The sequence below is a fragment of the Pseudophryne corroboree genome, chromosome 4 (assembly GCF_028390025.1).
Source record: "Pseudophryne corroboree isolate aPseCor3 chromosome 4, aPseCor3.hap2, whole genome shotgun sequence".
NCBI lineage: Eukaryota > Metazoa > Chordata > Amphibia > Anura > Myobatrachidae > Pseudophryne > Pseudophryne corroboree.
This window is the reverse complement of record NC_086447.1, coordinates 887,166,759-887,192,222: the sequence shown is the minus strand read 5'-3', so window position 1 is coordinate 887,192,222 and position 25,464 is coordinate 887,166,759. Positions and strand designations below refer to the sequence as shown.

Here is a 25,464-nt window from a genome sequence, read left to right as displayed (position 1 = left end):
TACAAAAAAAAGACCATTCTGTTGTACCCCCCAAAAAATAGGATTTTGATACCTACCGGTAAATCCTTTTGTCCTAGTCCGTAGAGGATGCTGGGGTCCACTTCAAGACCATGGGGTATAGACTGTTCCGCAGGAGCCATGGGCACGTTAAGACTTTTCAAGGGTGTGAACTGGCTCCTCCCTCTATGCCCCTCCTCCAGACCTCAGTTATAGGAACTGTGCCCAGGGAGACAGACAGACATTTCGAGGAAAGGATTTACTTTTAAACTAGTGGTGAGATATATACCAGCTCACACCTCAACCATGCCGCACAACATGGCATTCAACATAACACACGCCAACAGGCATGAACCATTCACGGCAACATGCTTAAAACAAATGTAACAACTTGTGTAACCAAAATCAACAAAACTGCAGGTAAAGTACGCACTGGGACGGGCGCCCAGCATCCTCTACAGACTAGGAGAAAAGGATTTACCGGTAGGTATCAAAATCCTATTTTCTCATACGTCCTAGAGGATGCTGGGGTCCACTTCAAGACCATGGGGTATATACCAAAGCTCCAGTACGGGCGGGAGAGTGGGGATGACCCTGCAGCACCGATTGACCGAACTTGAGGTCTTCATCGGCCAAGGTGTCAAACTTGTAGAACTTCGTAAAATTGTTTGACCCTGACCAAGTAGCTGCTCGGCAAAGTTGTAATGCCGAGACCCCCCCGGGCAGCCGTCCAGGATGAGCACACCTTCCTAGTACAATGGGCCTTCACCGACGTAGGTAACGGCAATCCAGCCGTAGAATGTGCATGCTGAATCGTACCTCTGATCCAGCGCGCAATAGTCTGCTTGGAAGCAGGACACCCAATTTTGTTGGGTGCACACAGGACAAACAGAGCCTCTGTTTTCCGTATCCTAGCTGTTCTAGTGACATAAATTTTCAAAGCCCTAACCACATCTAGAGACTTTGACTCAGTGAACGTGTCAGTAACTACTGGCACCACAATAGGTTGGTTTATGTGGAAAGGAACCACCTTTGGAAGAAAATGTTGGCGAGTTCTCAACTCTGCACTATCTTCATGGAAGATCAGGTAAGGGCTCTTGGGAAACAAGGCCCCCAATTCAGACAACCGCCTTGCGGATGCCAATGCCAAAAGCATCACCACTTTCCAAGTGAGAAAATTCAACTCTATCTCTTGTAGAGGCTCAAACCAATCCTATTGAAGGAACTGCAACACCACATTAAGGTCCCATGGTGCCAGTGGAGGCACAAATGGAGGCTGGATGTGCAGAACCCCTTTCACGAAGGTCTGGACCTCTGGAAGAGCGGCCAATTGTTTCTGGAAGAAAATTGACAAGGCCGAAAACTGTACCTTTGATTGACCCCAATCTAAGGCCCGCATCCACACCAGCCTGCAGAAAATGGAGAAAACGTCCCAAGTGAAACTCTTCCATAGGAGCCTTCTTGGATTCACACCATGACACATATTTTCTACAAATACGATGGTAATGTTTCGACGTTACTCCTTTCCTGGCCTGAATAAGTGTGGGAATGACTTCTTTCGGAATACCCTTTCGGGCTAGGATACGGCGCTCAACAGCCATGCCGTCAAACGTAGCCACGGTAAGTCTTGATACACGCATGGCCCCTGCTGCAGCAGGTCCTCGCGAAGAGGAAGAGGCTGAGGCTCCTTTATGAGAAACTCCTGAAGATCTGGGTACCAAGCCCTCCTTGGCCAGTCCGGGGCAATGAAGATTGCTCGAACTCTTGTTCTTCTTATGATCCTGAGAACTTTTTGGATCAGCGGAAGTGGAGGGAAGACATACACTGACCGGAATACCCACTGGGCCACCAGCACATCCACTGCTATTGCTTGAGGGTCTCTTGACCTGGAACAATATTTCTGAAGCTTCTTGTTGAGACGAGATGCCATTATTTCTACTTGAGGAACTCCCCAAAGACTTGTAACCTCTGCGAAGACTTCTTGGTGGAGGCCCCACTCTCCTGGATGGAGATCGTGTCTGCTGAAGAAGTCTGCTTCCCAGTTGTCTACTCCCGGAATGAAAATTGCCGACAGAGCTTTTACATGTCTTTCTGCCCAGAGGAGGATCTTCGTCACCTCTGCCATTGCCGCTCTGCTTTTCGTTCCGCCATGCCTGTTTATGTACGCGACTGTTGTTACATTGTCCGATTGGATCTGCACAGGATGATTTTGAAGAAGATGTACCGCTTGTCGAAGGCCGTTGTAAACGGCTCTCAATTCCAGCACGTTTATGTGAAGGCAGGCTTCCTGACTTGACCATTTTCCTTGGAAGCTTTCCCCCTGAGTGACAGCTCCACAGCCTCGGAGACTTGCATCCGTGGTTACCAGGACCCAGTCCTGAATCCCGAACCTGCGTCCCTCTAGTAGGTGCGAACTGTGTAGCCACCACAGGAGCGAAATCCTGGCTTTTGACGACCGGACTATCTTCCAGTGCATGTGTAGGTGGGATCCCGACCACTTGTCCAACAGGTCCCACTGGAATACTCTGGCATGGAACCTGCCAAACTGTATGGCCTTGTAGGCCGCCACCATTTCCCCAACAACTGAATGCACTGATGGATCGACACACTCGACGGTTTCAATATCTGTTTTACCATTGTCTGGATTTCCAGAGCCTTTTCCACTGGAAGAAATACTCTCTGAACTTCTGTGTCCAGAATCATCCCAAGAAAAGACAATCTTGTCGTCTGTTCCAAATGTGACTTTGGAAAATTTATGATCCAACCGTGTTGTTGGAGTATGGACAGGGAGAGCGTGATGTTCTGTAGCAACTGCTCCCTGGATCTCGCCTTTATCAGGAGATCGTCCAGATAAGGAATTATATTGACTCCTTTTTGACGAAGGAGGACCATCATCTCCGCCATCACCTAGGTGAAAACCCTCGGCGCCGTGGAGAGACCGAAAGGCAACTTTTGGAACTGGTAATGGCAGTCCTGAACCGCGAATCTCAGATAAGCCTGGTGAAGAGGATAAATGGGAACATGTAGGTAAGCATCCTTTATGTCTACTGACATCATGTAATCCCCCTCCTCCAGACTGGAAATCACTGCCCTGAGTGATTCCATCTTGAACTTGGACCGTTTCAAGTAGAGATTCAGATTTTTTAGGTTTAGGATCGGTCTGACCGAGCCGTCCGGCTTCGGAACTACAAAGAGGCTGAAATAAAACCCCTCCCCTTGTTGTGACAAAGGTACCAGGACTATGACCTGATCCTGACATAATTTTTGAATTGCCGCTGTTACTGCCTTTCGTTCTGGAAGAGAAGCAGGCAAGGTCGATTTGAAAAATCGGCATGGGGGAACGTCTTGAAACTCCAGCTTGTACCCCTGTGATACTATCTGTAAAACCCAGGGGTCCAGGCCAGATTGAATCCAACCTTGACTGAACAGTTTCAGACGTGCCCCCACCCGAGCGGCCTCCCGCAAGGGAGCCCCAGCCTCATGCTGTAGATTTGGCAGAAGTAGTGGTTGACTTCTGCTCCTGGGATCCCGGAGATGCTGCGTCCTTCTTACCTCTTCCCCTACCTGCAAAGAAGGGGTAACCTCTGGCCTTTCTGTATTTGTTGGGCCGAAAGGACTGCATATGAGAGGGATGTGTCTTTTTTGCCGGTGCAGGGGCATAAGGCAAAAACGTCGACTTACCTGCGGTAGCCGGCGTGACTAACGCATCCAGTCTATCGCCAAATAAGGCCTCACCTTTATATGGGAGAGCCTCCATATTCTTTTTAGAATCTGCATCCGCGTTCCACTGGCGAATCCATAACGCCCGCCGAGCCGATATTGCCATGGTAGCGGCCGTTGAACCCAAGAGTCCAATATCTTTCATCGTTTCTAGCATGTATGCGGCTGCGTCTTTGATATTACCTAACCTTAGGAGTATCTCATCCTTATCAATCGTGTCAATTTCCGATGACAAGTTGTCTGACCATTTTTCAATCGCACGACTCACCCATGCGCAAGCAATTGTGGGCCTGAGCAGTGTACCATTGGCAACATAAATGGATTTCAATGTAGTCTCCATTTTGCGGTCTGCCGGCTCCTTTAGCGAAGCCGTGCCAGGTGCAGGGAGAATTACCTTCTTTGTCAACCTGGACAGTGCACTGTCTAACACAGGGGGTGACTCCCATTTTTTCTGTCCTCTACCGGGAAAGGATAAGCTATCTGAATCCTCTTGGGAATACGAAATTTATTTTCGGGATTCAGCCACACCCCTTCAAAGAGTATTCAGCTCGTGGGAAGGAGGGAAAGTGACCTTAGATTTCTTTTCCTTATAGAAATAGGCCTTCTCCTGAGGTACAGGAGCGGCTTCCGTGACTTCCAGAACCTCCCTTATAGCCAATATCATATATTGTATATTTTTCGCCAATTTATGATCTATTTCCCTGGAGTCACTATCGTCGACACAGGAATCAGTGCCTGTGTCGGTATCAGTATTCACAATATTTGCAAACGGTCTCTTATGTGACCCAGAGGGGTCTCCTGCGAATGGAAGAACAGAACCCTGAAAAATCACATCTTCCACAGATTTTCTCCAGCATTCTGCCTGAGATTCAGACTTATCTAATCTCCTATTGATATGATGCATACTATCACGTATTTCTTTCACCCATGCAGGCTCTTGGTGTGTCGGCAGCGCCACCACATTACAACTCTGTGTCCCTAAAATGGTTTCCTCTGGGGAAGAACTCCCTGCCTCAGACATGTCTTACACACGTGCACAACACACAAACAGACACACTGGGACTTATAGGGGACAGACCCACAGTAAAATCTGTCAGAGGGACACAGTTTAGGAGCAGCCAGTTCACAACCCCAGCGCCAGTATCTAATGCCTGTGAACACAAAATGCCCACTGCCATGCAGCGCTGTTTACACAGTAAAACACACTTGTAAAGCACCAAATCCGCTTTTGCACCCCCCCCCTTCCTGTTCTGCACCCTGATACTTGTAGTCAGAAGTGGAGGAGGACTAGCGACGTCTCTGCAGCCTGAGGAGAGAGAGAAAATGGCGCTGAGCAGTGTGCTGGCTGCCTGAGGAAGAAGCTACGCCCCCGCAATGGCTTGTTTTTACCTCAGATTATTTACACAATATTTATACTGGTGGGGGTAGGGCTGTGCCTGGGCATCTTATGACCCCTTTTAGCCAGTTTATTTAGGTATATTGCTGCCCAGGGTGCCCCTCCCCCCTGCAGTGCCTGTGTGTGTGAGCAGCAAAGGCGCGCTGCGCTCCCGCCAGCCGCGCAGTACCTCAGCCGTCACTTTACTTGATTGAAGATCTATCTTCTTACACTCACCTGTCTTCTGACTTCTGGCTCCGTGAGGGGGGTGAAGGCGCGCTGTGGGAGTGAGCATCTAGACACGGCTAGCGTTCAGTACCCTTCAGGAACTAATGGTGTCCTGTCAGCCAGAAGCAGAGCCATGAAACTCTTCAGGAAGTTGGTCCCTACTTCTGCCCCCTCAGTCCCACGAAGCAGGAAGTCTGTTGCCAGCAGATCTCCCTGAAGATAAAAAACATAAGTCTTTTCAGAGAAACTCAGTAGAGCTCCTCTGGAGTGCATCCAGTCTGTCTGGGCACATTTCTAAAACTGAGGTCTGGAGGAGGGGCATAGAGGGAGGAGCCAATTCACACCCTTGAAAAGTCTTAAAGTGCCCATGGCTCCTGCGGAACCGTCTATACCCCATGGTCTTGAAGTGGACCTCAGCATCCTCTAGGACGTATGAGAAATTTAAATATGGCAAGCTAAGAAACTGTCAGTTAAACGGTCACATTATAAATGTTATGATACTGATCTGGTTATCAGAAGACACAGGGCGGTTTCCAGTTGTCCAGAAATAATCTCCTCCAACCCAGCATCTCCGATCATGATCACAATAGCAGTAGTATACTGTATATTATTATACTAGAGTTACAGCCACAACATGCAGTATAGCAGGCGTAGCAGAGCTTCTGCGCATTCCAGTGGCAGCAGCTTATCATACCAAGGGCCTAATTCAAATCTGAACACAGCAGCAAATTTGTTAGCTAATGGGCAAAACCATTTGCAGTGCAGGGAGTGGGCAGATGTAACATGTGCAGAGAGAGTTAGATTTGGGTGGGTTATTTTGTTTCTGTGCAGGGTAAATACTGGCTGCTTTATTTTTACAATGCAATTTAGATTTCAGTTTGAACACACCCCACCCAAATCTAACTCTCTCTGCACATGTTATATCTGCCCCACCTGCAGTGCAACATGGTTTTGCCCATTAGCTAACAAATGTGCTGGTGCGATCAGGTCTGAATTAGGCCCCAAGTCTGCTGTGTGTGTGTGTGGCTTAATCAGCGCACAGGACCAGAGATCAGCTGCCAACAAGAGGAGACAGGCACCTTACTATGAGGTGGGAGAATGAGTGCGTAGAAAGCTGGGTATATTAAGGATGTTTAACCTTTTCCTGACAACTTATGTTATTTATATGCGATAAATATGTTTGATACAGAAAGTTCATCTTTCAGACTCTCTCCTACAGCCTATACTTTAGACCATCTATAGCAGCCTTTTTCAACTGGTGTGCCGCGGCACACTAGTGTGCCGCGACCAGTTGCTAGGTGTGCCGCCGCCCGCCGCAAAGACCCGCTGCCGCCAGCCAGCCAGCAAGACCTGACACCGCTGCCCGCACCGGCCGCACATACCCGCTACCGCCAGCCAGCAAGACATGCCACCGCCGCCTGCCAGACAGCCCCACCTCATCTGCCCGGCAGGCTGTTCACATCCAGCGCTGCACTGCATTTTCGTTCCGACAGCCGGCCCGTGACCTATGGTGAGTCATAGGTCACGCACCGCATGCCGCCCGCCCACTCACAGTCTCTGCTGCTCCGTGCTGCCTGGTGAGGTGAGGTCCCGACGCTCCTCACTGATATTTAGTTATTAAAGCATGACAAATTATTATGGGTGCTGGGGGCAGGTGTGTGGAATTACTAAGGGGGGAGCTGGTGTGTGGAATTACTAAGGGGGGGAGCTGGTGTGTGGAATTACTAAGGGGGGAGCTGGTGTGTAGAATTACTAAGGGGGGAGCTGGTGTGTGGAATTACTAAGGGGGGGCAGGTGTGTGGAATTACTAAGGGGAGGAGCTGGTGTGTGGAATTGCTAAGGGGGGGCAGGTGTGTGGAATTACTAAGGGGGGGGCAGGTGTGTGGAATTACTAAGGGGGAGCTGGTGTGTGGAATTACTAAGGGGGAGCTGGTGTGTGGAATTACTAAGGGGGGGGGGCAGGTGTGTGGAATTACTAAGGGGGGGGGCAGGTGTGTGGAAATATGAGGGGCAGATATTTGATTAAAAAAAACTGATGGTGTGCCTTGGCAATTTTAAAATCTTGATTAGTGTGCCACGAGTTTAAAAAGGTTGAAAATCACTGTTCTATAGTGTTAATTAGGCAAACACAGGGGGTTTCAAGTTTCCCGGAAAGGAGACAAAAAAGGTAAATTTATGTCTAGGGATGGTGCTAGCTTGTTCTGCTACTCCACCAGGCTCCAGGACTTGCTCCTCTACATCCCCAGAATGGGGAATTGGATTGTGTCATGGTGCCCACATCCACAAAAAAACCCTTTCAGCTCAGACGGGGTGACCCTACGATGACATCTGATGTCTTAAGGCCCGTACACACTGGTCGATGTATCGGCCGTTCTCTTGAACGGCCGATACATCGCGGGACCGTCGGCCAGTGTGTGTACGGGCGATACGTCTGTGAACTCTGTCGTTCACAGTCGTATCGCGTCGGCCGCGCAGCACAGCCGACAGCCAATATATCTAACGATATATTGGCCCGTCGCTGTGTGTGTACGGGGCGGTCATCCGACCGCCCGTACACATGCTGCGGCGGCCGGCGGTGATTGACAGGTGAGCTCGCGCCCACCCGCCCAGTTCATGACGTCAGTCCCCCGACGGATCGGGCTGTGTGTATGCACAGCACACTGCCCGATCCGTACATAGATATATCTGCAGATCAATTGATCTGCAGATATATCTAATAGTGTGTACCCACCTTTACTGTGATTGGTGGCCCTGTGGATGTCTAACATATTGCATACACTACACTTGTGAGGGGCAGATTACAGCTTGTTATGTGCCGATTATGCCCTCTTCCTGGGCTGGCCACACTCCCCTCTAGAAATTCTGCATCAGCCCTGGTTATGAAGGGATAAATAGGAGTCATGTGATAGACATGTTGCATTAATGACATCTCTGTAACCTTGTGCAGCTGTCCCCGGAACTCGCAGAGGCCACGCTACGAGAAGCAGAGGCCGCAGCACAAGCCGAGCTCCCACCTGTCTCCATATTTAATCATCTCCACGATGCTCTCTCTGACACATTGCTTCCATTCTGGGCTGGATTTCAGAAAACGTGGCTGATGCGGTCCCCAGCTAGTGCACAGAGAGCCCCACGTAAGTCTGATATCAGAGAAAGGCGGCTGATTATACACATGACAGAGAGTTCCGACAGCACATAAAAGGCTAGGGTCATGTAAATTGGGGGATACTTCTCTAACATCCATAACAATTTATAGTACGGGGTGCGCTATTCCATAGAATACATTGCACACACTGAATAGATGACATCACATGTCACCATGTAAACAAATATTAAAGACATTTAGACGTATAGTAACATCACTTGTATTGTAAGTAAAATTGGTCTGCACAGTATATATATATATATATATATATATATATATATATATATATATATATATATATATATACACACACACACACACACACACACACACACACACACACACACACACACACACACACACACACACACTATTGTTCTTAATGCAGATTTGCTTGTATACAGAAGTGTCCTCATACACTTTTGCTGCAGTCGTGCTAGACAGCCCGTCTCAGCACGCCAGGTCACGTGTGACTCAACTTTCACAGAGCAACTTACAGTATATGCAATACAACTGCTTGACGAGACGGATTCATTATACATTTGCATAATGGTTTGCAACTGAATCTGTACGCGAAGTGCTACAATGCAGCAGCCATAGGTTTTTGTCACTCCAAGTTATTTTGTGCTTCATATACAGAATCAGTCGCAGTCTTGTTGCATTAAATTGCGACTAAAATGCACATTCGGGTGAAAAAGAGGTTCTGCACAAGCAACTGGGAACAGGGCGGTTTCAGGGCTCTCTCATGGAGGAGCAGTACTGTAGTTATAAAGGGATCTATTTACTAAGCCCAGAGATGAAGTGGACAGAGATAAAGTAATAACCAACCACCTCCTAACTGTCATTTTTCAAACACAGCCATCCAAGGCTTCGTAAATAAACCCCAAAGCTTTTACGAGGAGCAGTACAGTTATATGTGCTCTTCAGTAGCAGAGCCATCATGGGGCTCCACGCGTTCTGCTAACTCCAATGTCTTTGTTCAGTGCTCCGGGCCCAGCAGATGCTCAGGAAACGCCTGGCCCTGTTTCAGCTAGACGAGAAGCCGCTGAGAACCTTCCACCTTCCCCCTATCCAGCAACCCCCAGAGAAAGAGCCACCATCTACGGTCACCTTCAGCTTCAGCATTAGCCACGGGATTACCTTAAAGGTACTGTAACCCAATATCCCTGTAATACCAGGTAACATTCTGTACACAATGTAATATGTTTAATCATCTCTACAGGAGAACAGTGTCCAAGGTGGAGATGCAGAGACTCCTATCCGACCAGACAGCAGAACACGGTCCCAGGCTGAGGCGTTACCACCAATAACTACATCATCACCAGAGGGGATACAGCTACGATGACGGGAGAACGTTATTATAGCCAGTGACCAAATCAGAGATTAGTCAAATAAATAAACCTTCTATTTTCAGTGTAACCTCCTCTGTCCTCCGTCTTAGATACTGAAATCCGTAGGTTTATCATCTGCAAAGAAGCACTTAGAGAAATCCCTGTATAAGGTGCTTAGCATGTTTAATATCAGAGCAACAATTATCAGTCACCAGCTGATATATAATATAATATATTTATATAAATATATAAAACAAAAATATAATTATAGCAGATAACTTGCAGGATCACTGGCCAAGAATGAATGACGAGTCCCAGGATTGCTAATGTATTGAACCAGGGAGTAGTAATCGATTGCCAATAATGGCTGCAATGATTATTACAACTACTGTCACTTGGGGTTAATCTACACGTGTGGCTTCCTGTATACGTGTAGATTTACCTGTAGCTCACAGAGCTGATATGGAGTTGACTGAACATCCGTCTGGAACACGCCTCACTATTATAGAATAGACTTCATCTCATATCCCCTCACTTCCAGCAGCAGTAATGACACATGTATGACCTTCCCATGTCCCACACATGTTGGCTCAGGACCAGGGGCTACTTTTCTCCTGCAGGTAGCGTGTTATGCTAGTCGGACCGCCGCTTTATCTGTGTAAACTGTACAGCTGCTTCCAGAGCTTCTTCCAGGGTCTCACATGTCCCTGTTCCCTTGGCCACAACGTCGGTGCCACCGGCTTTTCCTCCCATTGCGGAACACACCGCTATAGCCCACTCTGCGGCTGACAGGCCAGACGTGGACCCCTGGGGGAGGAGAGGGAGAAAGGTGACAGGAAGCGGGGGAGAGTTATGTAATGATTAGGAGAGACATCTGGAAGATTGCTCAGTCCTGTTACATATTATTATTATTAGTCTTCTGTGGGAGCTGCTGTGCCAGACTTACACCTTCTTCTATATAGAGTGACAGGTGCTGGCTCCGGACTTTAGTGTTCCATAAACACAGAGCAGAGAATGAAGTAAACTACTCAATGATCCAAGACTGTGATAGAAATAATATTAAGACATCCAGCACACAATCCTACTACTCAGACTCTGGGCCACAATAACGTTTACAGGCGCTGCTCTCCCAACTGTCCTTAGTCAAGATGTTTGTATCTGCAAATGGGAGGATGAAGACGCTGGTGGAAGAATGACATTCCCCTAACTCCTCCTATCTGGGGTACACTGGAGACTGTGGGTTTAGAGGTGGAGGCTAGGAGTAGGCACTTAAATGCTAACTAAAATGAAGCTAATTCTGACTACCAATATTATTGAATGAAGGGTTGTAGTGGCCACATTTTAGTGGCGTATATTACTGTACAATGAAGAACGTGGACTTTACCAATCGCATACCTCCCAACATGACCCTCTCCAGGAGGGACAGAATGCTCTGCTCCTGGACTTCCCTCTTAATCTATGATTGCTATCATCTGTGCTGAAACACCTTTCTAATCCTTTAACCTGTTCAACACAGGTGATGGCAATCATAAATTAAGAGACAAGTCCAGAAGCAGAGCATTGTGTCCCACCTGGAGAGGGTCATGTTGGGAGGTATGCAATCGGCACCAGCTGGAGGATAGCAACTTTTTACTTATACTGTTAGTGCCTTTATGTCATAGGTCTGCAAACTCGGTCCTCATTACCCCACACCGTGCATGTTTTGCAGGTCCCCTCATAGAATCACAAGTGAAATAATTAACTCCACCTGCGGACCTTTTAAAATGTGTCTGAGTAATTAATACACCTGTGCACCTGCTGGGTTACCTGCAAAACCTCCACTGTGTGGGGTAATAAGGACCGAGTTTGCAGACCTATGCTTTATGGCCCTCATTCCGAGTTGTTCGTTCGCTAGCTGCTTTTAGCAGCAGTGCAAACGCTAAGCCGCCGCCCCCTGGGAGTGTATCTTAGCTTAGCAGAATTGCGAACGAAAGGATCGCAGCGCTGCTACAAAAAAAGATTGTGCAGTTTCAGAGTAGCTGCAGACCTACTCCTAGCTAGCGATCATTTCAGACTGTTTAGTTCCTGTTTTGACGTCACAAACACGCCCTGCGTTCGGCCAGCCACTCCTCCGTTTTCCCAGCCACGCCTGCGTTTTTATCTGGCACGCCTGCGTTTTTTCACACACTCCCCCGAAAACGGTCAGTTGCCACCCAGAAACACCCACTTCCTGTCAATCACTCTGCGGTCAGCAGTGAGACTGAAAAGCGTCGCTAGAGCTTGTGTAAAACTACATCGGCTTTTGTGAAAGTACAACGCGCATGCGCAGTACACCCCATACGCATGCGCAGAAGTGCCTTTTTTTGCCTGATCGCTGTGCTGCGACCGAAAGCAGCTAGTGAACAACTCGGAATGACCCCCTATGTGCACTTCAGCAGAGACACAAATGGCTAGATGCACTTTACTAAATATAAATCCCCTCATGTTCATGGTCCGTTTAGGCCATACGTGACGATAAAGTAGCAGTGTAGCAGGAGGAAAACAAAAAGTCTGTATTTAATGAAACGGGCGATAGGAAAGTTTTGGACTTTTGTGCGACTTTCCCCTACACAGTGCGGCTCTTGTTCCAAACCTCTGCTAACCTAGGTGCGCTTCTAGATTGTGCTGAGAGTAGGCAGCAACTGGAAATGCCAGCAGTGTAATGCCAAGGTGTTTGTGCTGCACATTCTTTGTCAGACAGAACTTGTCCGGTGCAGTCTTTCTGTGCAATAGAGTGTTTTGGAGAAGGAACTGGATGGAGACAATGATTGCAACCACCCTGATTCATGGGAGTGTCGTGGGCACGTGTCAAACGCTCAGTGTGACTCTGAGTGGTGCGTACAGGTAAGGGAAGTCTGTTTCAGATGGACTGCTAGCACCAAGCATGGGGGGTGGCTAGTGTAAAATCAATTGGCAGCAGGGCTTCCCGCTAGCACACGCATTAGCTGAACAGATACTTGCATTAGCATCAGGTATTAAGTCAGGCTACCACAGCTACCCGCAGCTGCAGTCACATTGTGTGCGACTCAGCCAGCCCCCAGGCGAACATGGTCAGGGAGGTTTAGGATGTCTACGCTGCATTATGGTGTTACACAAGTAAGTCTGATGACACCTGGGGTGAAGGTAACGCTCACCTTTGTGACCTGGCACGCACACAGCACTTTCCCGGAGCTCTGTCTGCTGAGAAGCATCACCGCTGACCCCGGACACCTGTCACACAGCTGTTTCACCAGCTTCACCAGCACCTGCAGGAGACACAAGGGCTCAGGCGACATCCAAGGGCTGCTCTGCAGTGGTGGGAGCAGGGTTATCTCCTGATATGTAAATAGGGGGGTTCATCCTCTCATTCATGGTTAGTTGTAGGTAAATGGGGGGGGGGGGGCGCTCAGATACATGGTTAGTGGGAGGTAAATGGGGTGGGATCAAGGGGTACATTTACTAAAGGCTGATTTTAATCAGACTCGGATCAATTAAAAATCGATTTTAATCGACCTTGGGCTTCCAGGGTTAAAATACACATTTATTAACAGATAATATTTTAGATATATTTTTTTAAATGTTAGTAAATGTCTGTTGTAGCCCTAGAAGTCCAACATCGATTAAGATCGTTCTGAAATCGATCAAAACTGACCTTTAGTAAATATACCCCTAAGCCTCTGATAAAACATAGAAACGCAAAATGTGAAGGTAGAACCACTTGGCCCATCTAGTCTGACCCTTTTTTAACCATATTGTTGCCTCAAACCCTATTTTATCCTTATTTCTGTGAAAGGATATACTTATGTCTATCCCATGCATGTTTAAACTGCTCTACTGTCCTAACCTCTACCACCTCTGATGGGAGGCTATTCCACTTGTCCACTACCCTTTCTGTGAAGTAATTTTTCCTCAAATTTCCCCTGAACCTCCCCCCCTCTAGCCTCAGTGCATGTCCTCGTGTCCTCTTGCTTCTCTTCATTTGGAAACTGTTTCCCTCCTGGACTTTGTTAAAATCCTTGATATATTTGAAGTTTCTATCATGTCCTCCCTTTCCCTTCTCTGCTCCAAACTGTACATATTGAGATCTTTTAATCTTTGAGTAAGTTTTGTGATGTAGGCCATGCTCCATTTTAGTTGCCCTTCTTTTTACAGTCTCTAATGGTTAGGTAATGATACATGGTTTGTGGGAAGTAAATGGGGGGGGGCTGAGCCTCCGATACATGGTTTGTGGGAGGTAAACAGAGGGGGCTCATCCTCGGATACATGGTTAGTGGGAGGTAACTAGAGGAAGGGGGTGGCTCCTTCTCAGCTACCTGGTTAGTGGGAGGCAAAAGGGGGGGGTGGGGCCTCTGGTACATGGTTAGTGGTACCGTGGCTAAGTCCCTGTCCACGGTTGGAGGCAGGTTATTAAAAGGGGCAAGACTCATACTGCAGGAGAAGGCTGGAAGTAGGTTTATTAGGAGGGCTCAGGGCATGGCTGGAGGCAGGGCATTAGACGAGGCTCAGCCTCAGGGAACGGTTGGAGACAGGGCATTAGACGAAGCTCAGCCTCAGGGCATGGTTGGAGACAGGGCATTAGACGAAGCTCAGCCTCAGGGCATGGCTGGAGGCAGGGCATTAGACGAGGCTCAGCCTCAGTGCAATTGTTGAAGGCAGAGCAATAGACGAGGCTCAGCCTCAGGGAAATGGTCAGAGGCAGGGCATTGATGAGGCTCATCCTCTGTGCATGGTTGGAAGCAGGGCATAAGACGAGGCTCAGCCTCAGGGCATGGTTGGAGGCAGGGCAATAGACGATACAGCCTCAGGACATGGCTGGAGACAGGGCACAAGACGAGGCTCAGCCTCAGGGCATGGTTGGAGACAGGATATTAGATGAGGCTCAGCCTGAGTGAATGGTTGGAGGCAGGGCAGGTTGGCGGCCTCAGGGCATTGTTGGAGGAAGGCCATAAGACGAGGCTCCTCCACAGTGCATGGTTGAAGGCAGAGCATTAGATGAGGCTCAGCCTCAGGGAAATGGTCGGAGGCAGGGCATTAGATGAGGTTCAGCCTCAGGGCATGGTTGGAGGCAGGGCATTAGATGAGGCTTCGCCTCAGAACATGGTTGGAGAGAGGGCATCAGAGTAGGCTCAGCCTCAGGATATGGTTGGAGGCAGGGCATTACATGAGGCTCAGCCTTAGGGCATGGTTGGAGGCAGGGCATTAGATGAAGCTCAGCCTCAGGACATGGTTGGAGGCAGGGCATTAGATGAGGCTCAGCCTCAGGACATGGTTGGAGACAGGTCATCAGAGTAGGCTCAGCCTCGGCATTGTTGGAGGAAGGGCATTACATGAGGCTCAATCTCAAGGCGTGACTATAGATAGGGCATTAGATGTGGCTCAAGCTGCAGGACATGGTTGGCGACAGGACATTAGATGTGGCATAATATTAACCAAAGCTATCAGGACACTGATAAATGCATCTCCTTATAGCAAAGTTCTAGAACTCTGGGAATATTCATTAACACAGCCAGAGACACAGTGAACATAACAAAGCTACCGGTTCAGTAAAACACTTGTGGTCCATGTGGCACGATCTGTGATGGGGAATTTCTGCTGCAACCTTTATGGTAGTTAAGATCCCGATAACAACTCACCGGAAGTGTCTCCACCTGCACAGAATCCAGAATGAGTGGATGATGGGAGTGCTTCTCCACGAGGCCCTGAACTTTCTCTGCAGCCTGAAGACAAAGACAGAAGTAGGTCACACATGTCAAGTAGGGGACATAACCGGGTTCTAAGTGCAGCATGAATACAGGTAATGGCCAAGGTAATGGGGGAACCTTCACGTGAGTTACTTAGTGGAGGACCACCTGTGGACCCGTTGAAGTGGTATAGGTTATATGCCTACTGTTTTTCCCTAACACCAATCCAGGTATCTTATGCACCTGTGCTCAGAACCAACTCCTTGTGTGTGGATCCTGAATTACTTAAAGTATTTTTGAATAAGACACACTTTTTTTTTATTCATGGAATTCAATTATTCGGCGGGATATAATGGCGTCCGAGTTTGCCGCAGGTGCGGGATGCTGGCGAACCCGGACTTTTTCTTAAAGCGGCATGCATTTCCAGGGCAAAACCATGACTTGTAAATGACTTGCACTTTAAAAAAAAGTCAGAGAATGGCCGGAATCCCGCACCTGCGGCAAACTTGGACGCCATTACGTCCCACCAATAGTGTTATATATAGTTATACTGTATACTTGTATGTAAGAAATCTGTAACACATTTAAGGGGACATTTACTAAGTAGTGATAAGAGCAGAGAAGTGAGCCAGTGGAGAAGTTGCCCTTGGCAACCAATCCGCACTGAAGTAACATCTATAATTTGCATACTATAAAATGATACAGAGCTGCTGATTGGTTGATGGTGCAACTTCTCCATTGGCTCACTTCTCCGCTCTTATCACTGCTTAGTAAATGTCCCCCTTAATCCGAGTTGGATGTTGCTTTGGGTTGGAAAAGGGGCTTCCCATTTTTCTTTTTTCCTACTAGAGTGACGGAAGTGGCTGCAAAATAAGAGGAGACAGTGGGGACCGGTCAAGAGCTGGACTGCGGAGACAGATTCTTGACTAACCGCAAGTGACAGACCAGGGACTGGCTGGGAGAGACACAATGGTGTCAGTGAAGTTTCTGGCCACAGTTCCGCTCCTGCTAATCACACTGGGCTCAGAGCCACACCTGCTAATGAAGGATAATTACAGCAGATTTCACATTCAACGCAAGGTAATGAGGGTGTAATGAATACGTGTACAAATCGTCACTGTTACTAATTTATGAAGCCCTCTGAATATATCTGAGAACATAACAGTGACATTTTTTTATTTAGGAGCTAATTTATCATTAAATATTTGCGTCATATTAACCAACACCACCCATTTTTTGGTACCCGCAATTAATAAGTATCACCCCAATGTATGAAGCAGGTACTATATCAGATATCTCCGATATGAGCTGCTGTCCTTCCATGGCCCCCCCGCAGCTATCGCCATCTGAAGAGGGCGCTATGCTGATGTAGCCTACGAGCTACACGTGGCAAAATTTACCAGGAGAGGGATCCTCTAGATCCCTCTCCAACAATGGCCGCCGTACATGGGCTCCTCTCGTAGCCCCTGTCCCTGTGGGTGAACAGGGATACGTTCAGGCGGTATTATCACATACTGCAATGCAAATTTGGGTGCTAATATCGAGTCCAGAAAGCACCGCAAAAGTAATTATATATGAATGGGCCCCGTATTCATTCAATGAGAACACAACAATCCCTGCCCTCCTCACCAGTCTCTCTTCCACCTTGCGTAACGCTGTGTTAGCAGATCTCTGTAGAGACTTGAGAGATTCCTGCAGTTCCTTCCTCAGCCACTGAGGAACGGTGGCGTTTTCCACGCTCTGGAATATACGCACATAACACTCTATTAAACATTAATAACAATCTTAGAAAATGTAACTATTGTATTGAACACATTAAATAAAAGCTGCTAAAATTAAATATATTTTCTCTTACGCGCTAGAGGATACTGGGGTCCATTTAGTACCATGGGGTATAGACGGGTCCACTAGGAGCCATGGGCACTTTAAGAATTTGATAGTGTGGACTGGCTTCTCCCTCTATGCCCCTCCTACCAGACTCAGTGTAGAAAATGTGCCGGTCACGCTGAAGGAAGCTCCTGAAGAGTTTTTTGCATTTATTTTATATGTTTGTTATTTTCAGGCAGGGCTGGATGGCACCAGCCTGCCTGCTTCGTGGGACTTAGGAGGTGGGGGTGAACAGCCCAACCTCTTGAAGGGTTAATGGTCCCGTTCCCCGCTGACATGACACTGAGCTCCTGAGGGACCTATTCGCAAGCCCATCACGGCGAGCATACAGTCCCGCAGCACGCCGCCACTCCTAACAGAGCCAGAAGAATTTAGAGTGGTGAGTACTGAGCCGGCGTCCCAGCTAGCGGGGCGCCGGCCATTATGGCGGCATGAGGGTATGGAGATGCACGGCTTCTAAATGGGGTGGAATGTGTCTCCGGACACAGTGCACCTCTGCGTCCCAGTACACTGTACACAGTACCCATACTGGCACAACAGCCTTAAAATGGTTCTCTCCATTTTAAGCACAAAAATTACCTCAGCCAGTATAAAAAAAGCCGGAAGACCGCGCACCATTGAAGGGGAGGGGCTTCACTATGAGAGGATCCAGCAGCTCACCAGCGCCATTTTCCCTCTGCAGTGGACACAGACGCTGACAGGACAGGGACGCGCAACTCCTCCAGTGTGACTCCAGATTATCTCAGTGGTACCAGGGGGTCACAGCAGGGGGGGGGGAGCGATTATTAGTGTACTAAGTCCCCTATCAGGGTACTTAGTCTGCGACCCGGCTAAGCTTGGCATTAGCGAAAAGGGCGCAGTGGGGGCTGGCTCCAAACATCTGTGTCTCCCTGAAGGGCTCTTTGTGGGTTAATTGTGCTTAACCTTTCCTATGTGTGTGTGTGCTGTCACATTACATTATGTCAGGCAAAGAGTGTGTGTCTTGTACCGCAGAATGTTCCTCTTCACCAGGTACTACAGGGTACTCAGGGTTCACAGACTAGCGGGGCTGAACCGGAATGGGTTAATTCTCTTAAGGGAATGATCTCAACTCTTTCTACAAAATTGTCCCGCAATGAGAAAGAGACAGACACAATATTTAAAACAGACTGTGGATGAGTTTATGAACAGAGACAGCGTCTCAACTGCCTCCCATTTGTCCGCAAAAGCAATCTCCTGCCCATATCCTGCAGTCTGACTCGGACGCTGACAGGTCAGACATGGAGGAGGGAGAGGTGGACTCAGAAGGGGGAAGGATGCTGCTCTGTCACAGGGAATAAAGGCTCTTATAGAGGCTATCAGAGATGTTCTGCATATTCCTGATAAGGTGTTAGAGGAGTGTGAGAAATCTTATTTTAATGTAAAAAAGAAGACCTCAGTCACTTTTCCTGCGTCAAAGGAATTGAATACCCTGTTTGAAGAACCATGGGTTAATCCTGATAAGAAGTTTCAGATCCCTAAAAGGTTGCTCTCATCTTTTCCTTTTCCTCTGGAGGATAGGAAAAAATGGGAAAATCCACCGATAGTGGACGCATCAGTCTCTAGTCTCTGTCACATAAAATTGTATTGCCCGTTACTGGTGCAGCCTCCCTGAAAGAGACGGCTGATCATAAAATTGAGACAACACTCAAATCATTGTACACAGCTGCTGGGGTGGCCCAAAGACCCACTATTGCATGTGCATGGATCACTGAAGCCATTGCAAAATGGTCAGGTAACCTAATTGAGGGGTTAGATTCCTTATCTAGGGGGGATGTTGTCTTACTCCTGCAGCATATACAGGACTCTGCAAACTTTATGGTGAAAGGCATAAAGGAAATAGGCAAGCTTAACGCACGCACCACCACTATAGCAGTGTCGGCACGCAGAGGCTTGTGGCTACGCCAGTGGACTGCTGACGCGGATTCCAGGAAAGGCATGGAAGGCCTACCATTCACAGGAGAGGCCTTGGTCGGAGAGGAATTAGACAAATGGATCTCCACAGCTACTGCGGGTAAGACTACGAATCTTCCTTCCGCAGCCACCCCAACCAAGAAGACTTATTCAGCTTCTAAGTTACAGTCCTTTCAGACCGCCAAGTTCAAGGGCAGATCCAGAGGTGCTTCTACATCCTCCAGCGGCGCAAGAGGTAAACCACGCAAACCAGCAACAGCAGGTGCTCAGGAACACAGCTCAGGCATCGCTTCCTCAAAGACTTTGGCATGACGGTGGACCGCAATGCCTGGAAGGCTGTCAGGTGGGAGCTCGTCTACAATTCTTCCGTCAAATCTGGTCAAATTTGTGCCAGGATCCCTGGGTCATAAATTTTATTTCCCAGGGCTACAGACTGGAGTTCCAAGAGCTCCCACCTCACAGATTCTTCAAATCAGGCTTGCCAATTTCACAAGAGGCAAGTATAACATGCCATCCAAAAACTGGTATAGACTCACGTCATTGTTCCAGTTCCACCTCATCAGCTAAACAAGGGGTACTATTCCAAATTGTTTGTAGTACCGAAACTGGACGGTTCGGTCAGACCAATTTTGAACCTCAAGTCGTTGAACCCGTACTTATGAGTGTTCAAATTCAAGATGGAGTCTCTGAGAGCGGTGATCTCAGGTCTGGAGGAGGGGGAATTCCTAGTGTCTCTGGATATCAAGGATGTGTACCTTCACATTCCGATCTGGCCGCCTCATCAGGCTTACCTATGGTTTGCACTGCAGGACTGTCACTACCAGTTCCAGGCCCTGCCATTTGGTCTCTCCACGGCACCGAGGGTGTTCACCAAGGAGATGGCAGAGATGATGTTTCTACTCCGCAAACAAGGAGTGAACATAATTCCGTACCTGGACGATTTCCTGATAAAAGCACCATCCAGGGAAAGGTTGCTGGACAGCATTGCTCTCTCAACCAAACTTCTCCAGGATCATGGGTGGAATCTGAACCTTCCGAAATCTCACCTAGAGCCAACACGGAGGCTCCCTTTCCTGGGAATAATACTGGATACGGAGTCACAAAGTGTTCCTTCCGTTGGAAAAGGCATTAGTGATGGTTCGGGATGTTCTGAAGCCAACCCGGATATCGGTGCATCTATGCATTCGCCTTCTAGGGAATATAGTGGCCTCTTACGAGGCACTTCAATACAGAAGGTGATAATGTTGATTCTCTAACAGGAACAAAAAGCTATACCTTACACACACTTGGAATACACTTTACCATGGAGCCGCTGCGGCCGCTAACCTTAGTACACACGCTACGTGCTTTATACACTGTATCACTGTACGGACTTTGCATACAAACGCCGCGCTGGGGGTACAAAGTACACACAGCGCGCGCACACCCAGAGATACACTTTAACCCTTTACAGTAATGCAATGCAATGATAAAACACTTTAAACCTTAGCAGTAATGTAATGCAATGATAAAACACTTTAAACCTTAGCAGGGCAATGAGGACACGACACCAATTGTGATTTTACCGCTGGGTTCCGACACCACAGTGGATTATTGCTGAAAGGGGGTTTACAATACAAATCATGCACTACAATACAAGACAATATAACAGAATAATGGCTACAGTCAATGTACATACGTGATTGGAATCGCTTGCGCAACCCGGCCGGTCCCCGGTCATCTGATAGATAACTTTGTGAGTCTTGTGCCTGGCCAGGCTGCAGCAGGCTTTATTTATACAATTCTTCCAAAAGCAATACAATGGATACTGTAATCCCTTTGTCCATTGGACACAGGAATGCACTTTTACAGTACAGGAGAGGTCATAGGTCGATTTGAAAAGGTAGGCGATGTCTTTCTCAACTGCTCTAGTGGGTGGTCTCCTCTGGATTCCCGCTGCATACATAATATACAGTAAATACAGTTTATATCTATATTCTGCACATAACTATCCGCAGGAACATGCGTTCTTCCTCAAACCAACACCGGAATGTTACCCTTAAAATACCCTACAGCTGGATACCAGACACCACCTTATAACCTTAGTCTGTCCCCTCTTATCCTGTAAAGGTGAATCCCTTTGTTCTGTAACCATTTTAAACAGCTATTACTTTCTGATGTGGTGCAGGGAGGCTATGTGTACATTGTGCACTATTTGGATTAAATATGTAATGTGTTTTGATGGCTCTCCATGCGTTCACAAACTCTGCCGTAAATACCCATACCACGCGCCGATGCGCAGGACCGCGGGAGCGACCATACGCAAATTGCGGATATGTGCACGCACGGAAGAACAAGTGCACGCGCAGTGGGCATGTGTGTGTAGTTTGTACGTGATGTGTGTTCTGCAATATTTTCCGACTTTGACAAAGGTTTCACGCAAGACCCTTCCAGCTCGATCTGTTGGACAAATGGTCTCGATCGCATCTTCACATGCACCAGAGGATCAGTCTGTCACCAAAAGCCAGGATCTCCCTTCTGTGGTGGCTACGGACTTCTCACCTCGTCGAGGGTCGGAGGTGCCGAATTCAGAATTGGAGTCTGTTAACCACAGACGCAAGCCTCAGAGGTTGGGGAGCAGTCACTCAGGGGGTGCAGTTTCAAGGAAGATGGTCCAGTGAGGAAGTCGTCCTTCCAATCAACATTCTGGAACTCAGAGCCACATAAAACGCCCTTCTGCAGGCCTCACATCTTCTTCAAGAACAGGCCATTCAGGTCCAGTCGGACGATGTGACAGCAGTAACGTACATAAACCAACAGGGCGGAACGAAAATCAGAGCAGCAATGTCGTGACAAGAATTCTCCTCTGAGCAGAGAGACATGCTGTGGCGTTGTCAGCGGTCTTCATTCCGGGAGTAGACAACTGGGAAGCAGACTTCCTCAGCAGACACGACCTGTACCCGGGGGAGTGGGGCCTTCACCCGGAAGTGTTCAGGTGCTTGACAAGTCGATGGGGATATCCACAGATCAACATGATGGCCTCTCGTCTCAACAAAAAGCTCAAGCGGTATTGTTCCAGGTCGAGAGACCCACAGGCGGTGGCGGTAGATGCCCTGACGACTCCATGGGTCTATCAGATGGTGTACGTTTTTCCTCCACTTCCTCTGATCCCAAGAATTCTAAAGAGAATAAAAAGGGAAAAGGTTCAAGCAATTCTAATTGCTCCGTACTGGCCAAGAAGGGAGATGCTCCTGGAAGATCCGTGGCCTCTTCCTCTTCGCGAAGATCTTCTGCAACAGGGCCCGTTCGTCTATGAGGACTTACCGCAGCTACGTTTGACGGCATGGAAGTTGAACGGCTGATTCTAGCCAGGAGAGGGATCTCTAACAAGGTTATCCAAACTATGATCCAAGCCAGGAAGGGGGTAACGTCTAAGCATTACCATCGTATTTGGAAGAAATACGTCTCTGGGTGTGAGGGCAGAACATTTTCTGCGATGGAATTCCATCTAGGACGTTTCCTGCTTTATCTACAAGCAGGAGTTGGATATGGGCTTACGTCTGAGCTCCATAAAAGTCCAGATTTCGTCCTTGTCCATTTTCTTTCAGAAACAATTGGCTTCTCTCCCTGGGGTCCAGACGTTCTTGAAAGGCATTCTGCACATCCAACCTCCCTTTGTGCCTCCCACGGCACCTTGGGATCTCAATGTGGTGCTGCATTTCCTCCAATCGGACTGGCGTGAGCCGTTACAGGAGGTGGACGTAAAATATCTTATGTGGAAGACCATCACACTGTTGGCCTTGGCTTCAGCAAGACGTGTGTCGGATATGGGGGCTTTGTCTCACTAAAGTCCCTATTTAATTTTCCATGAGGACAGAGCTGAACTCAGAACTCGTCAGCAATTTCTTCCTAAGGTGGTGTCTGCGTTTCACATCATATTGTGATTCCGGTTCGACACCAATGCTACTTCATAGTCTTTGGATGTCATGAGGGCTTTGAAGGTGTATGTGAAAAGAACAGCTCGTCACAGAAAGACGGACTCGCTGTTTGTTCTTTATGATCCCAATAAGATTGGGTGTCCTGCATCAAAGCAGACAATTGCACGCTGGATCAGGCTCACTATCCAGCATGCTTATTCCACGGCAAATTTGCCATGTCCAAAATGAGTACAGGCCCACTCTACTAGGTCTGTGGGTTCTTCATGGGCGGCTGCCCGGGGTGTCTCGGCTTTACAGCTCTGATGAGCAGCTACTTGGCCTGGTTCGAACAAGTTTGCAAAGTTCTATAAGTTCGATACTTTGGCCTCTGAGGACCTAAAGTTTGGTCAATCAGTTCTGCAGGGGCCTCCGCGCTCTCCCTCCCGTTCTGGGAGCTTTGGTACATCCCCATGGTACTAATGTGGATCCCAGTATCCTCTAGGATGTAAGAGAAAATTGGGTTTTAATAACCTACCGGTAAATCCTTTTCTCGTAGTCTGTAGATGATACTGGGCGCCTACCCAGTGCTTCGTTCTTCCTGCACTGTTACTTGGTTAAGTAATGTTGGTTCAGCCGTTGCTGTTCCTGTTTCAAATTTGGTTAGCTTGGCTTTCCTCTTGTTGTGTGTGCTGGTTCGGAATCTCACCACTATCCTTATCTATCCTTCTCTCGAAATACGGCCGTCTCCTCGGGCAAAGTTTCCTAGACTGAGTCTGATAGGAGGGGCATAGAGGGAGGAGCCAGACCACACTATCAAATTCTTAAAATGCCCATGGCTCCTAGTGGACCCGTCTTTACCCCCATGGTACTAAATGGACCCCAGTATCCTATATGGGACTATGAGAAAAGGATTTACCGGTAAGTAATTAAAATCCTATTATTTTTGTCATTATAATTTCCAAACAGACTCAGAACATTGGAGCAGACGTATTAAGCCTTGTGAAGTGATAAAGAAGTGATAAGTGGAAGTTGATACAGCACCAGCCAATTATTACAGGTTTGAAAAATTACAGTTGGACGCCGACTGGTTGGTGCATTATCACCTTTCACTTATCACTTCTTTATCACTTCTCCAGGCTTACTACATCTGCCCAATTATTATCAAAGCTGTTGGGAGTGAAATAAATACATCATTTATATCTCTAGAAGGGAACCTTGCTGGACTTAAGTCACATCATTAATACCGTAACTGATATTTAGGTATTGGGAAATATTGCTCCTTAATGTGCCCTACTCCACAAAACTAAGGGCTAGGGCAGAAGTTCTCAAATGCGGTCCTCAAGGCACCCCAATGGTCCAGGTTTTAAGTCTATCCATGCTTGGCCACAGGTGACTTAATTAGCGCCTCGGTCAATTTGATTTAACTATCTGTGCTGAGCCATGGATATACCTAAAACCTGGACCGTTGTGGTGGCTTGAGTACTGCGTTTGAGAACCTCTGGGCTAGGGAGATCACAGAAAAGTTGTTGGAACCGATAATAAAAAAAGAAGGAGGTCCTTGTCCATACAAGCTTGCAATCTAAACATCCTACTAATACAAATAATCCCCAACTTAATACCCACTAGCCTTTCATTCTACTCACATCGGTCAGGAGTCCGATCTCCTTGGACAACTGCTGAACTTCGCTGAAAGACGACGGCCTGGTCTTCATTCGCTCAGTGATGGACTCCACATCCTGCCACAGCGCCTGTCCCATCTCACGCGCCTACAGATAATCAGTGTTAGCGTGTAACTCACAGATAAAAGATGAAGACAGTGGTGCTCTGTTGTCGTTTTTAGAGACTTTACATTACAAACGGAGAACTACAGACAGACAGAGGATATGAAAAGTTGTGTTTATCGAGAAGATATCTGGGAACAAAGTATAGGACCTGTTTGGCTTCTTCCCCAGTAACAGCGATGAGACGAACGATCCCTTTGGCAAGTGGTTTTTCAGACACTATGACTATGTCCTCGATGGCTCCTGTCCTGAGCAAATGCCTGAATGTAAGAAACAAAAAATAAGATTTTACTCACCGGTAAATCTATTTCTCGTAGTCCGTAGTGGATGCTGGGGACTCCGTAAGGACCATGGGGAATAGACGGGCTCCGCAGGAGACTGGGCACTCTATAAGAAAGATTTGGTACTATCTGGTGTGCACTGGCTCCTCCCTCTATGCCCCTCCTCCAGACCTCAGTTAGGATACTGTGCCCGGAAGAGCTGACACAATAAGGAAG

The 25,464-nt window shown here is 47.8% G+C and overlaps 2 protein-coding genes across 6 annotated transcripts in view; one reads left to right on the top strand and one right to left on the bottom strand.

Annotated features, from left to right (window-relative positions):
- The window catches only part of LOC134910619 (uncharacterized), a 183,417-nt gene extending 173,536 nt beyond the window's left edge, over positions 1–9,881 (top strand). For 4 of the 5 annotated variants that reach the window (XM_063918875.1, XM_063918876.1, XM_063918877.1 and 1 more), the window contains 3 exons: positions 8,268–8,451; positions 9,446–9,609; positions 9,685–9,881. In XM_063918875.1, coding sequence (XP_063774945.1) covers positions 8,268–8,451; positions 9,446–9,609; positions 9,685–9,807 — 471 coding nt within the window. In that variant the 3' untranslated portion in view covers positions 9,808–9,881. Of the gene's footprint in view, positions 1–6,525; positions 6,903–8,267; positions 8,452–9,445; positions 9,610–9,684 lie in introns of those variants that run through there. The other variant, XR_010176247.1, reaches the window with a different exon arrangement.
- Positions 9,882–10,014: 133 nt separating this feature from the next.
- AARS2 (alanyl-tRNA synthetase 2, mitochondrial) overlaps positions 10,015–25,464 on the bottom strand; it is a 66,824-nt gene continuing 51,374 nt past the window's right edge. The window contains exons 17-22 of the mRNA XM_063918878.1: positions 25,119–25,227; positions 24,830–24,952; positions 17,101–17,211; positions 15,424–15,507; positions 12,946–13,056; positions 10,015–10,600 (exon numbers count right to left, since the gene is read on the bottom strand). Of these exons, the coding sequence (XP_063774948.1) occupies positions 10,427–10,600; positions 12,946–13,056; positions 15,424–15,507; positions 17,101–17,211; positions 24,830–24,952; positions 25,119–25,227 (712 nt within the window). The 3' untranslated portion in view covers positions 10,015–10,426. The remainder of the gene's footprint in view (positions 10,601–12,945; positions 13,057–15,423; positions 15,508–17,100; positions 17,212–24,829; positions 24,953–25,118; positions 25,228–25,464) is intronic.